This window comes from Leopardus geoffroyi, chromosome B4 (genome assembly GCF_018350155.1).
Source record: "Leopardus geoffroyi isolate Oge1 chromosome B4, O.geoffroyi_Oge1_pat1.0, whole genome shotgun sequence".
NCBI classification, from domain to species: domain Eukaryota; kingdom Metazoa; phylum Chordata; class Mammalia; order Carnivora; family Felidae; genus Leopardus; species Leopardus geoffroyi.
The window spans coordinates 61853651-61867382 of NC_059341.1; the positions used below are offsets into that span (position 1 = coordinate 61853651).

Below are 13732 nucleotides of genomic sequence, written 5' to 3' on the forward strand. Positions count from 1 at the left end.
GGTGTGACCTGCTTCGGGCTGGAACGGATCCCTGCTGCCTCGGCCCTGAGTGCCAACCGGTACTTGCTCTGCCGGCAGGTTTCAGCCCTTGTACATTCCAGAATCCAATATTTCCGAACGTCTACAGACAAGTGCACGTGATTATTGTGTCACCGAAGCTCCCACCGAACAGAGACTTAGATCCTTGCCAAGTTTTCACCGATGGCGCCTGATTTATGTTTCCCCCTCTGCTTCGTTGTGTACACCGGCGTAAAAGCTCTACAACACCTGTCAGCCACATTACCTTATAGATACTCTGGGCCACATGTTGCCATACAAGGGGCATTTTGAGGTTACGGCAGGAGCCAGTAACTTTCCAAGTGGTGAGGCATCCTTCATCCCTGTAAGTGCGCCCCCTTTCCCCACAATAAAGATGTTTCTTCCGTCTGCCCAAGTTGTATACTGTGGTGGAAGGCTTTGGACAATGAAATCTATTTCTGGCTTCACTTTAAGGAGTGGTAACCCTATTAAAAGGAGAGCTGGATGTTTTTTTGGTAGGATGGTGTTGCTGCTACTTTTACTTGCTTCCATGATGCGAGTTGGGGCAGAGCCTGATTTCCTGGAGGGTGAAATCCTGGCCACAGCTGTAGGTGACTCAGCGTCCCCTTAAGAATTCCGACTCTTTTACTTCCCTTCCCTTCTGAACTGTGCAGATATTGATACCACCATCCTCTCCAAATATTTATCCGGGCGGTAGTTGGTGATGACTTTTGGGAGTAGTTTGAATGCTGCCTGGTGGAGTGATTGGGTTGGGCTAACATTTCACCGTACAATTTAAGACAAAATACCCAGAATATTTAGTTGGGTGGGACCACAGGGAGTGACAATAGATTCACTTTGTTCTCTGACATCAGAGAGTTCTACACTTCTAATCATCCCATTTGCCCTGTGCTACAATTTCTGTTGCAATGAAGGAATTGGCTGTACTTACTGTACCTGTTAGGTAAATGGAGCAAGGGGGATGCCAGGGAGAGCGCACCTGTGTGGTGCTGGCTAGCCAGTAAATTGTGTGGTCGCCAATTGCCCTGGTTACAAAGTTGGCTGGCTAGGGTTGTTCCGTGTGCTTGGAAATCTTATTATGAATTGGTTTCCTAGCAACAGTATAAGCCAAATGGAATAAACATAAAACAAAGTGATGAAAGTTAAAATTTACCTCTTTTATTACATGGGAAAATGTATCTTCTTATTGGAGTAATCAGCTCAAAACTTTTTAGAGCTTTTTGTAATCATTTTAGTACTTACACCAGAAAAAAGAAACTGCAGAGTCATCAGACGGACAGCACTTACTTATTTTTTTAGTGACAGGACAGCACTTTATTATTATTATTATTATTAGTGACAGTAAAGAAAGAAAAAGAAAGAAAGAACGATGGTTACTAATGGGCTGATCTGAAGGTTAAATGGATAAATAGGAATTTGCCAAGTAAGAGGCACCCCTAGCTTGTAGATACATGACTTATAAAGTATATAGGATTGTTACAAATAAAGAAAGCTATTTGAAAGTTTATTTTATTTCTCTTAATAGAAGTTGGGGTGGCAGTGCATTGGGCTGGATGACACCATTTCCATTAGTAAATTGCAAGTGAAATGTTAGGTAAGTTGTTTCTGAATTCTGGCTCATAATCACAATGTTCCTTTATCAACCTGTTGCTTGTGACCTTTGGTCTTGTTAGCTAATCAAATTTTGTTATTTTCTGTTCAAACAGAACTTAAAAAAGGCAACTCTTTTTAGGTTAATTCTTTGTATCAGTATCTGTCCTTATTGATAAATCTTGATGGTAAATTGATTTTTTTTATTTGCAATATTACTAAGGATTTTTTGGTTTCCTCACTGTCTTACCCCCACCCCCAAACCCAGTGAACTGGAGGTAGCTCATTTAATTTGATGTGTAATTTTCAAAAGAGCATGTCCCGTGTCCTTTGAAATTTAGGTTTATTGAGGTATAATTTACAATTAAAATCATCATTAGGTCAAAAGTTATATGTGGATCTTTGACAGTGAGAGGGTTGGTGCCTCTAACCCTTGAGGAGTTCAAGGGTCAGCTGTATTTCATTTTCTTGTCTGATTGCACTGGCCAGAACCTCCAGTATGGTGTTGAATAGGACAAGTATGAGTAGGCATCCTTGCCTTGTTTTTTTATCTTAGTAGGTAAGGCATGTAGTCTTTTCACCATTAAATAGTTAGCTCTAGGTTTTTTGTAAACAGTTTTCATCAGATAGGGGAAGTTTTGTTAGCCTCTAGTTTGCTATTTTAGCATGGATGAATATTGTATTTTTTTTCATTGTGGAAATCATAGTAGATTATAGTAGAAAATTGGGAAATAAAGAATCCTATGAAGAAAAAAACGCTAACCTATTTCTGTTAACATGAAATAAGTTCTGCAAACATTTTGCTGGTTTTTCTTTTGGTCTTTTTCTTCTGAAAACGTTTTAAAAACAAAATTGTAAATATTGTTTTATATTTTTCTCTTTTCAGTAGCATTACATTGTAAGTGCTCACTACATCATGAATTTTTTGAGAACTTGGTTTGTAAGTTCTTGATTTATAGTTAAGCTTTCCCCATTAGAATTAACATTAAACATTTTTGTGCATAACTCTGGTAAGATTTTTTTTTTAAGTTTATTTTTTGAGGGAGCACCTGTGTTTATGAGAGTGGGGGAGGGGTTAGATAGAGAGAGAGAGTGAATCCCAAGCAAGCTCTGCCCTGTCAGTGCAGAACCTTACTCCTGGCTCGAACCTGTGAGATAAGGACCAGAGCCAAAATCAAGAGTTGGCTTAACTGACTGAACTGACTGAGCCACCCAGACACCTCTCTTCAGATTCTTAATATACACTGCCTTTTTGTTTTATTTGATATTCTTAGAATTTGTCCTCTGCGTTATTTATCATAATAAATTTTGGAGCAAAATGTGGTAGTCGACATATTGACTTTCTGGGCATGACTTTAAGATAGAATCCTAGAAGTTTAGAAACTCAGAGTACCTTAGATTTTATCTAGTTCAAACCATTTCTTTTATAGGTTTAGAGTCTAAAATGATTGAACAGCTTTTCCGCATACATTGTTTTTTTGCTGCCAATAATCTAGATAGAATTCTGGATGCGTTTAGTGTAGTGTGAAATACTTTTCATGTTCTTCTTTTGATAAGAATTATGGAAATCTTTGAGCCTAGCATTATATAGATGCATATGCAGAGTTTCTAAAAACTCCTTGTCTGTTGTTTTATTGAATTCCACCCAGTACCTTTCGAGGTAGGTAGTATTTTTCCCACTTCATAGCCAGAGAAATTGAGTCTCATACAAGTGAGCAAATTTATCCAAGGTTGCATTAATAGTAAGTCGTAGAGCAGGGGTTTGATAACAAGTCTTCCTGAATTTTCTTTTATTCATATGCTATACTGCCAATACTGAGTTCTTGTAAGTGTTTTGTGTATCTTGTGTTTATTCTGAATCTGTTTTAATTTTGATGCTTAGAATAAACTCATTAAGCAAATTAATAACTCAACATGAGATGGTATCAGTCACTTGTAAAATGTTTATCCAAATTTATGTCTTTGTATATTTTTAAATTTTAAATTAGTTAGACATTCTTTACCTGTACCCTCTTTTTTTTTTTTTACTTTACAAAGAGTGTTAGCTATAGGACGTATAATCCTACTTAAAGAATTAGGGATATATTTAATATTACTAGCAAAGGATATAATTTTTAAAATTTTGAAATGGGAAGCATTTTTTAAAATTACAGGTTTTGGGGCGCCTGGGTGGCGCAGTCGGTTAAGCGTCCGACTTCAGCCAGGTCACGATCTCGCGGTCCATGAGTTCGAGCTCCGCGAGTTCGAGCTCCGCGTCAGGCTCTGGGCTGATGGCTCAGAGCCTGGAGCCTGTTTCCGATTCTGTCTCTCCCCTCTCTCTCTGCCCCTCCCCCGTTCATGCTCTGTCTCTCTCTGTCCCAAAAATAAATAAACGTTGAAAAAAAAAAATAAAAAAAAAATAAAATTACAGGTTTAATAGATGAAGAGCAGAGTTAATGTTATTCACTTTAAAATGCAGCATGTAATAATTCTATCGAAGTGGTTTTCCTTAGAAGGGTATGTCCGTTTTGGTATTTACATAACTCAGTCCAACACATTGTTGTCATATAGAGTAACTATATGAACTAAGTAACCACTGTTTTGTAAAGCATGAAGTCACTTTTTCCTGCTATTTGGGGAAGACTGACTTTTTTCCCCCTTTGCCAGCCTTGTTATCATTGACCATGTGCATCTCCTACCAAAAGAAGGCCTACCTAATGGAGAGGCCAGCCAAATTGCCTTTTATGTTGTGTCCAACCTTGTGGTAAGATTTGCACGATCTGCACGATCATTTCAAGATACTTTACTTTTGTATATGAAAATTCAGAACTTCTACCATTGTGGTAAGGATAGTGTTGCGGTATTATGTAAGATCCATTAATCAGTGGATGTGCTTCACTGATAGGGACTCACATGAATATTACTAGAAAAGTACATGGGTAAGGGCACCTGGGTGGCTCAGGTGACTGACTTTGGCTCAGGTCATGATCTCGTGGTCAGTGAGTTCCAGCCCCACAATGGGCTCTGTGCTGACAGCTCAGAGCCTGGAGCCTGCTTCGGATTCTGTCTCCCTCGCTCTCTGTCCTTCCTCTGCTCACACTCTGTCTCTCTCTCAAAAATAAATAAAAACATTAAAAAAAAAACTACATGTCTACATGTGTAGACATCATTGAAGATAGTTGGTAAAAGTGAGAGTATCATTATTTTAATTATGGATTTAATAAAGACAACTTAACATGAGGTTATACCTTTCATTCCAACAGTTTGCCCACATTGGACATGAAAAATTGAAAATAAGCCTATGAAACCTGAATGGCATTAAATGGGCCACCCATTTGAATCACAGGACAAATTGAAATGAAGATTTATTTTCTATTCTGCTGAATGGGAAAACAGTGTTTATTAACTGCTGATGGTTTTCATGAGGCATTTAGATATTTTAAGTTACTTATTTTGTCTGTTATGCAGAAGAGGTATATTTTATTAATTTCTTTTTAGGACTAGTTTCTGCTTAAAGTGAATGGTGTAAAATATCTCCTGCTTATTTAGTATATGTGATTTTTCTTCCACAGTCATATTAGTTAAGGATACTTGTATAGTACCTTTTGTTGCAAGAACCTTTTGTAGGAGACTTTATCTTCATTGGTGTACTGAGTTTTATTTTCTATAGTTCCAAATTTAGGTGTTACTGATCTTGCTTCTCTTGTTATAAATAGGAGAGGTAAGAAATGCCACAGGGTTATTCTCATTGTCGCAGTCATGCACATACAAAGTGATTTCCATATGGTTGATGAGAAGTCCTCTGAGCACTTAGAATCTAGTCAGATTGCAAAATGTTTTATGGTGTGATTCCTACAAAGTACTTAGGAGTAGAAAATCTTATGAACAAGTGAGGCAGCATATACATGAAATTTTTAGATGATTTTTCTTTCACATAGCAGGACCATGGATATTATTATCATAGTTACTTTCATCTGAGCAAAATAATTTAGCAGATTGTTTAGGTGGTAAATTGGGAATTATAAGGTGGATCTGATTCTTTAACCAGCATATACTTTTTCCCCCCACTTAAAGTATTCCAGAAGGCATCTATTGATGAACTGTGCGTGCGTGTGTGTGTGTGTGTGTGTGTGTGTGTGTGTGTGTGTACTTTGGGAAGTATACTTTGGGAAGTAAACTTAGGGTAGTTTTTCGTCATTATTTCTTGCAGTATTCTTTTTGCCCCTTTGTCTCTTCTGGAACTGCCATAGTTTTTATGTTGGCATGCTTGATGGTTTCCTACAGGTGTCTGAGGATCTGTTCACTTTTCATTTTTTTTTCTTTCTGTTCCGCAGATTGATTAGTGTCAATTGAGAAGCCCAAACATTGGCCCCTGGGTAGGTTTGTCTATTACCTATTGAATGTATTGAGTGTATTTATTGGTGTATAACACACAATGTTAATCATGGAAAAGAAACAGAGGCATTTAGAAGGATAAAGAGTGATCAAGGAAGAAATCAAGACAAAAGCTTTAGCATTATTAACAGAAAGTTGGGAGTTAGAAAGGAGGAGTTATTGATAGGCTGAGAGAATAATGAGTGGTTTGGGATACTAGAAATTTCAATAGGGGTGAATAACAGGTTCGGTAGGAATGATAGGGTAGTACAAATAGAAGTATCAAAGTTGTAGTAAGAAAATGAATTTTACAGGTTAAGATCCTGGAATTGAAGCAGTTATGTCAATATCACAGGTATCATAGGGACTACCTGTGTTTATGGACCAATTACTGCAATGATATATTGTGATGTATGTAATGGCAGTAATAGTAACCACTATTTTTAAGTATTGATAATGTAGCAAGTACTGTTCCTGGACACTTTCAAACATTTTTTAAAACACTTCTTTTTGATTATTTTTTTATTGAGGTGAAACTTACGTAACATAAAAGTAATCATTTTAAAGTGTATAATTAGTGGCATTTAGTACATTCACAATTTTGTGGAACTCTATCTGGTTCCAAAATATTTTCATCACCCCAGAAGGAAACCCAGCACTCATTAAGCAGTCATTCCCATTTTCCCTTTTCCCTAGCCCCTAGCAAACACAATCTGCTTTCTCTATGGATTCACCTGTGTTTTGGATATTTCATATAAATGAAATCATATAATGTGTAGCCTTTTGTGTCTGATTTCATCCACTTAGCATAATGTTTTTGTGGTTCATCTATGTTTTATTACTATTCCATTTCTTTTTATGCCTGCATAATTTGTTGTATATATAATATATAGCACTTAGCACACTTTGTTTATCCATTCATCTGTTTATGGACATTTGGATTTCCCCACCTTTTTGCTATTGTGCTGATTCACTATTGTGAATAGTGCTGCAATGAACACTTGTATACTAGTATTTGTTTGGGTACTTGTATTCAATTTTGTTGGGCGTATATGTAAGAGTGAAATTGCTGCATAATGTGGTAATTCTGCATTTATCGTTTTGAGGAATTGCTAAGCTATTTTCCCACGTGGCTGTATGTATTGTATTCCTACCAGCAATGTATGAGGATTCCAATTCTCCACATCTTCGTCAACACTTGGTGTTTTCCTTTTTTCTCTTTGGTTATGGCCATCCCAGTGGGTGTGAACTGCTACCTCATTGTGGTTTTAATTTGTATTTCCCTAATGATAATATTGAGCAGTTTAAAGTGTCTTTTGGTTATTTTTGTATCTTTCTTAAAGAAGTGTTTATTAACTTCTTTTGCTTATTTTGAAATTGGGTTGTTTGTCTTTTTGTTGTCGAGTTTTAAGAGTTCCTTTTAAAAATTTTTTATATATATTGGAGAGCGCATGCGAGTGGGGAAGGGGGCAGAGAGAGAGAGAATTTTAAACGAGCTCCACTCTCAGCTCAGCACAGAGCCTTATGTAGGGCTCCATCCCACAATGCTGGGATCATAACCTGAACCTTAGTTCGACACTCAACTGACTAAGCCACCCAGGTGCTCCTGAGAATTCTTTATGTATTCTGGGTACTAGACCCTTATTAGATATATGATTTGCAAATGTTTTCTCCCATTCTGTAGATTGTCTTTTCCCTTTCTTGATAATGTTCTTTGATACAGAAAACTTTTAAATTTTGATTAAATTCAATTTAGTAAGTTTTTCTTTTGTTACCTGTGCTTCTGGTGTCATACCTAAGAATCTATTGCCAAATGAAGGTCATGAAGATTTGCCTCTATGTTTTCTTCTAAGAGTTTTGTAGTTTTAGCTGTTTTATTTTGGTCATTGATCTAGTTTGAGTTAGCGTTTGTTAATTGTGTGAGATAGGAGGTCTATGAAATTTTTTAATTAAATATTTCAAACCTTTAGGGTAATAATACTGCATATATTTTTGTATCCACTTATATGGTGCTTGCAGATTCTGGGCACTGTTTTAAAGATTTTACAAATAATTAACTCATTTAATTAATATCCAAGTGTACTCACCACTCATTTTTTCTCATATTGACATTGCCTTTTGCTTCATATTTTTAAAAAGGAATAATTACTATTGCTATAATTTACACCCTTGAACCCATCCTCTTCTCTCCTTGTCCAAAGTGTAGCACTATTCTGAAGTTGTAGTTTATCATTTCTTACATGCCTTTTTAATTTCACTGTGGTTGTGTATCCATAAGAAGTACGTGTGATGTCTTTTTAAAAAAATTCATGAAAATGGTGTCATATTTTGTGTATTTTGCTGCCACCTCCTTTGTTTATTCAACAATACATTTTGAAATTTATCTATGTTGATACATATAACACTAGTTTATTCATGTTCATTGATTTATCGTGTTGTATGACTTTTACTAATTATTAATCAATTTCCTCTCTCTAAATGGACTTCTAGGTTATTACTTTTTTTTTCTTTTTGCTATTTTAAAGAACCTGGCAATGAATTTTTTTCTTCACCTTCTCTGATGCACATGACTTTTTCTAGGTTCTGTCATAGAATATAGTAAGAACCAGTTTCTTACTATAAGAACATCTTCAAGTTAAGTATTACTAGATTATTCTCCAAGGTCATTGTTCCAATTTTTACTCTTACTATTAATATCTGAGAGTACGGCTCTCCATCCTTGCCAATACTTGGTATAATTACTTTGCATTTTTTGCTAACCTGGTAGATATATATCTCATTGTCACTAACATATCTTTGTCCCTGATTACTAGTGAGATTGACCATTTTTCCACATATTTTATTTCTGTCCCTGATTACTAGTGAGATTGACCATTTTCCACATACTTATTAGTCACATGGATAATTCTGTGAATTGTCTATTCATATATTTGTCATTTTAGTGGGAGTTTAGAAGAGAATGGTGGTAAACATGGATGTTCAGTACTCCATATTTAACTGGAAATGCCTCCTACTCATTCTGGCTTTGGATGCAAGTACTCAAGGCTTCTGCCTGTGAGAAAACCTTAATTGACCTTCCAGAGAAGTTCAGATTCCTTTCTTCCCTCAATCTTTGCAACACTATGTGGTTGCATGTATTTTTAAGCTTATTTCTCTCTCTTTGCCAGACTTGACGGCAAGGGCCAATTTTGCTTACCATTATATCTTTAGCACCTCACAGGTGCCTTGAACATCATAGGTGTTAGTTAATATTTGTTGAGTTAATGAACAAAGGGAAAATAAATGATGAATGAGGGAGCTGATATACATAAGACATTCTGAAGGAGCCAAGACATCCGAGGAGATGAAAGCATGGGGATGGGCATTAGATTTCAACACTTCTAAACTTTTATTGTAGTTTACATTATATATTGATATTTTCTTTACTAGTCTAAGTGGCTGTATTGATCATTATATTCTTCAGTAGAGCATGGTTGGTTTTTATTAAATAATTGTTGGATGAATGAAAATCAGATCTTAACTGACTTTAGGTTTTAGAAATGGATGCTCCACACTTCAGATTGTTGATAGTATATTATTCTGTTTATGAAGTTACTTAGTTACCCCAATATATTATTGGTGTATATGATTTTACTTGTGTCTTTGAATCTCAGGCATGTCTCTTGTAAACAGTACCTGATTGGATCATATTTTTTATCCATTCTTCCAATTTTTGCCTTCTAATTAGAGTTTTTATTAACCCTTGTGCATTTAATATAGTTACTGGTAAGATAGGACTTATGCTTGTCATTTTACTATTCGTTTTCTGTATGTCTTAATGGGTTATTTATTTATTTTTTTTTGGCTCCTTAATTCCTGTATTACTATTGCTTTCTTTTTTGTTAAATAGATATTTTCTAATGTGCCATTTTGATTCCTTTGTTTCTTTTACTATATATTTTTTTGAGTTATTTTCTTAGTAGCCTTGGGGATTATAAACAATATGTTAATTTATAATAGTCTGTTTGGTGTCTGTTTGGATTAATACCAGCTTAATCTATAATATAGTTCTATTTCTTCCCCTTCTTTTCGCTATTGTTGCACAACTTCTTTCTACACTGTATGCCTGTCAACTCAGATTTGTAGTATTTGCTTTGTGCAGTTGTCTTTTAAATCAGATATGAGAAAAAAAAGAATTACGAAAAAATATACCTTTGTACTGTTTTTTATATTTACCTATGTAGTTACCTTTACTGGTATTCTTTATTTCTTTATGTAGGTTCAAGTATTGTCTATTATCCTTTCATTTCAGCCTTTAGGACTCCCTTTAGTATTTCTCATAGATAAGAACTGCTGGTGATGAGTTCTCTCTGTTTTTATTCATTTGGGTATGTCTTAATTTCTTCATTTTTGAATATTAGTTTTGCTGAATATAGAATTCTTGGTTGGCAGTCTTTTTCTTTCAGCACTTTGAATGTGTCATCCTACTGCCATCAGGCCTTCATGGTTGCTTATAAGAAATCAGATTAAAAATCTTTTCTTGGATTCCTTGTATGTGATGAGTTGCTTCTCTCTTGCTCCTTCCAAGATTCTCTTTGTCTTTGGCATTTGAAAGTTTGCTTATGATATATTGAAGTGTGAATCTCTTCACATTTATCCTAATTGGAATTGTTGAACTTCTTGGATGTGTAAAGTAATTTTTTCATCAAATTTGTGGACTTCCATAGCCTGATTTCTTCAAATATTCTTTCTGCCTGTGGCCCCCCCCCCCCCTTTTTTTTTCTCTCCTTTCTTTCTGGTGCTCTCATTATGCATATGCATATGTTGGTATGCCTGCTGGTTTTCCACAGATCTTTGATGCTCTGTTCATTTTCTTCATTTTTTTTTTTTTCTTTCTGTTCTTCAGACTGGATGATCTCAAATGATCTATCTTCAGGTTCAGTAATTCTTCTGTCAGCTCAAACATGCTGTTGAGATCTTTTGGTAAATTTTTCATTTCAGTTGGTGTACTTTTTAACTACAGATTTTTGTTGTTGTTGTTTCATTTCTGTGATTACTGTCTTTTCATTAATATTCTCCATTTTCTGAGACATGGTTGTCATAATATCCTTTAGTTATTTAGGCATGGTTTTCTTTGGTAATTTGAGACTATATCAATGAACACATATAAAGTAGTTGATATTGATATCTTTGTCTAGTAAGTACAATGTCTGGGTTTCCTCAGGAGTAATTTCTATTGACTGCTCTTTCCCTCCCGTATATGAGCTATACTTTTTTTGTTTCTTTGCATATCTCATACTTTCTGTTGAAAACTAGATATTAAAAATTATAGATATATAGTGTATGTAATGACATATTATATATTAGATGATCCATAAGTGTATTGTATGTTAAAAATGTATAATATATATGACATGGAAATTTTGGATATCAGATTCTCCTCACAGGGTTTGTTATTTTTGCTGTTTGTTGTTGGTATTATTGCTGTTTGCCTGTTTAATGACTTGGAGAACTCTGTAAATTCTGTATTCTTTGTCTTGTGTGGTCTCTGAGCATTATTGTCTGTTATATTATGCTATTTCATCTTTTATAATTGGGTATTAAATAGAGGAAATAGGGCTTGTGCATTATAATTAAAAAGGTCATTGAATTGTCAAAACGATTATGCTGGAAGGGGAAAGTAAAGAAGCATTTATTGAATACTTACTATGTGCAGTGCTGTAACATATTACTTGGAGAAATTGGATTTTTTGGTTAATAAGATTTCCTAGTAAAGAAAGCCCACCAGAAGCCAAGTATTTTTTGCTTTGGTGAGAATCTCTTATACTTTAACTTGTGGATTTGAATGCCTTAGTAATCCAAGGTAACTGAATTCTTTTCTTCCCTGTCCTGTCCCCAAGCATTGAGCTGACTGGCTTAGCATCTTACAGTACCTGAGAGTCATCATTGGGAATATTATTTCCAGTGCTGTAGACGAGATTGGGATGATTGTTATCTTCAATTGATAGGAACATGGGGTTAAAATGTAGTTGTATTATATCTTTGGGTTCTTAGAAAGTAAACATATGCGAGTTTTTGTATTTTACTTAATTTGCATCACCTTTGAATTTGAAGAAGACATAAATGGTTTGCCACTATTTGTAAATGTTACTAGAGATGCTTTTTTATATTTACATTAGTCTGTCCTGAGGTGCATTTATTTTTTTGCAGTGAAGCATACGGACATTTCTTTGAGAAGTAATGCCATATTTCACCAATCAGAATTCCCAAAACAAGTAATTTCAAGTTGTCATACTCGTCATGAATTTAAGGATATGAAGGACCTGCTTAATATTACTAAGTTTTTCACAGGAGAGTGTCAGGTTAGGTATTTCCAAGGTGTATCTGTCTTTTTTCTTTTATTTCTCTTACTATGTTTGAATCCTGTGTAATTTTGGGCCAGGTATTTATTTACTTACTTATCACCAGACAGATATCCCATGCTTGGGTGCTGTATATTGCTGCCAGAGGCAGCAACATAAAGTTGTAGAAGGTGATAGAATGTGTTTCTAGAAGTATAGTTAATTCTTCTGTGGTATCTAGTTAATGTAAAATACAAAACACCAACCAAAGACATTTGTACACAGTTAAGGAAGTATATGTTATTAAATGAACTTTGTAAATAAAAATAGTGTCAGTGCCATCACCCAATAGCTAGCATTTTTTGGACTTGATTATATATTTACTCATCGAGGAATAGCATGAGTTGACATTTCTGTAGGATTCTGACAATATGGCATATAAAAAATGTTGGTAGTGCCTAGATTGCCTTATGGGAAAGCCTTGGATTTTTAGTTAAAATGGTGAAGAGAGAAAGTCTTTCAAATATTGCTCATAAGGGGTCAGGTTTGTTAGGGATATAGCCAATTGTAAAGGGAAGGAGAACTTTAAGTGTGTTTCAGACATGAGTATTGTTTTTTTTTTCATTAACACACATATTTTATTATGTTTTTCTGGAGGAATTAGAGTGTGTAAGCATTAAAAGTCTTTCATAGATAAATTTTTACTCAATTACTTAGTAAGTTTGGTAGTGAAAAAATTACAGGTAATTCATACTAAAGTTAGGATCAGATTTTAAAAAAATTATCTTGGTGATGATACTGGTACTTTAAATTGGAGAAGAAATTAAAATTAGTGGTTAGAACAAGTTTTATATCATCATGGAAAAAAGTGAGCAAATGAGTTCTTTATGTGTTTCCCTCGATAAACAAGTCTATTTCAGTTAAAGGGCTTAATTAGCAGACCTCTGATAAATACATAAACAAGGACTTAATAATTGTCAAAATGGAGCTTATAAAAGTTAAAATAATGGACAACTGAGATACGTTGAGAAGCAAAATTCAGTTCAGTAGAAATCTTTATTGAGCCCTGACTATATTTCAGGTACCTATAGTAGCTACTGAAGGATACAGAAATAAATGCCACTTGGTCTTCAAGAACCTCACAGTCAACTAGTTGAGAGTAATATAAGCTAATACATTGTAGTGAGGATATAGATTGGGAAGGTATGGGCTTCTGAAATTTGATCAGGGACATGTGGGAAGACCCTGATGAAGCTGGAGACATTGAGTCCCCCAATTTTGATGAGTATTCTTTCTTTGCCAGGAGGAGTGTGCCGCCCCCCCCCCCCCCTTCAGTGTTGGTGACCTCCCCATCTGTTGGGAGCTTTTTTTCTTATTCCCCAGTGGGAATGACTTCTCCACCTCTGTTTGAAGTCTGAGGGGATTCATTC

The 13732-nt window shown here is 35.1% G+C and overlaps 1 protein-coding gene across 14 annotated transcripts in view; it reads left to right on the forward strand.

Moving 5' to 3' along the window:
* Positions 1 to 13732, forward strand: part of CCDC91 (coiled-coil domain containing 91) — a 387168-nt gene that overhangs the window by 347 nt on the left and 373089 nt on the right. For 5 of the 14 annotated variants that reach the window (XM_045465047.1, XM_045465048.1, XM_045465032.1 and 2 more), the window contains exons 2-3: positions 79 to 382; positions 1565 to 1633. The exons of 3 other annotated variants lie outside the window; for them this stretch is intronic. Coding sequence is in view for 2 of the 11 variants with exons in the window: in XM_045465037.1 (XP_045320993.1) it covers positions 1627 to 1633 (7 nt within the window). In the remaining 9 variants the exon portion in view is untranslated. The remainder of the gene's footprint in view (positions 1 to 78; positions 383 to 1564; positions 1634 to 13732) is intronic. 6 more of the 14 variants (XM_045465053.1, XM_045465033.1, XM_045465043.1 and 3 more) reach the window with 2 other exon arrangements.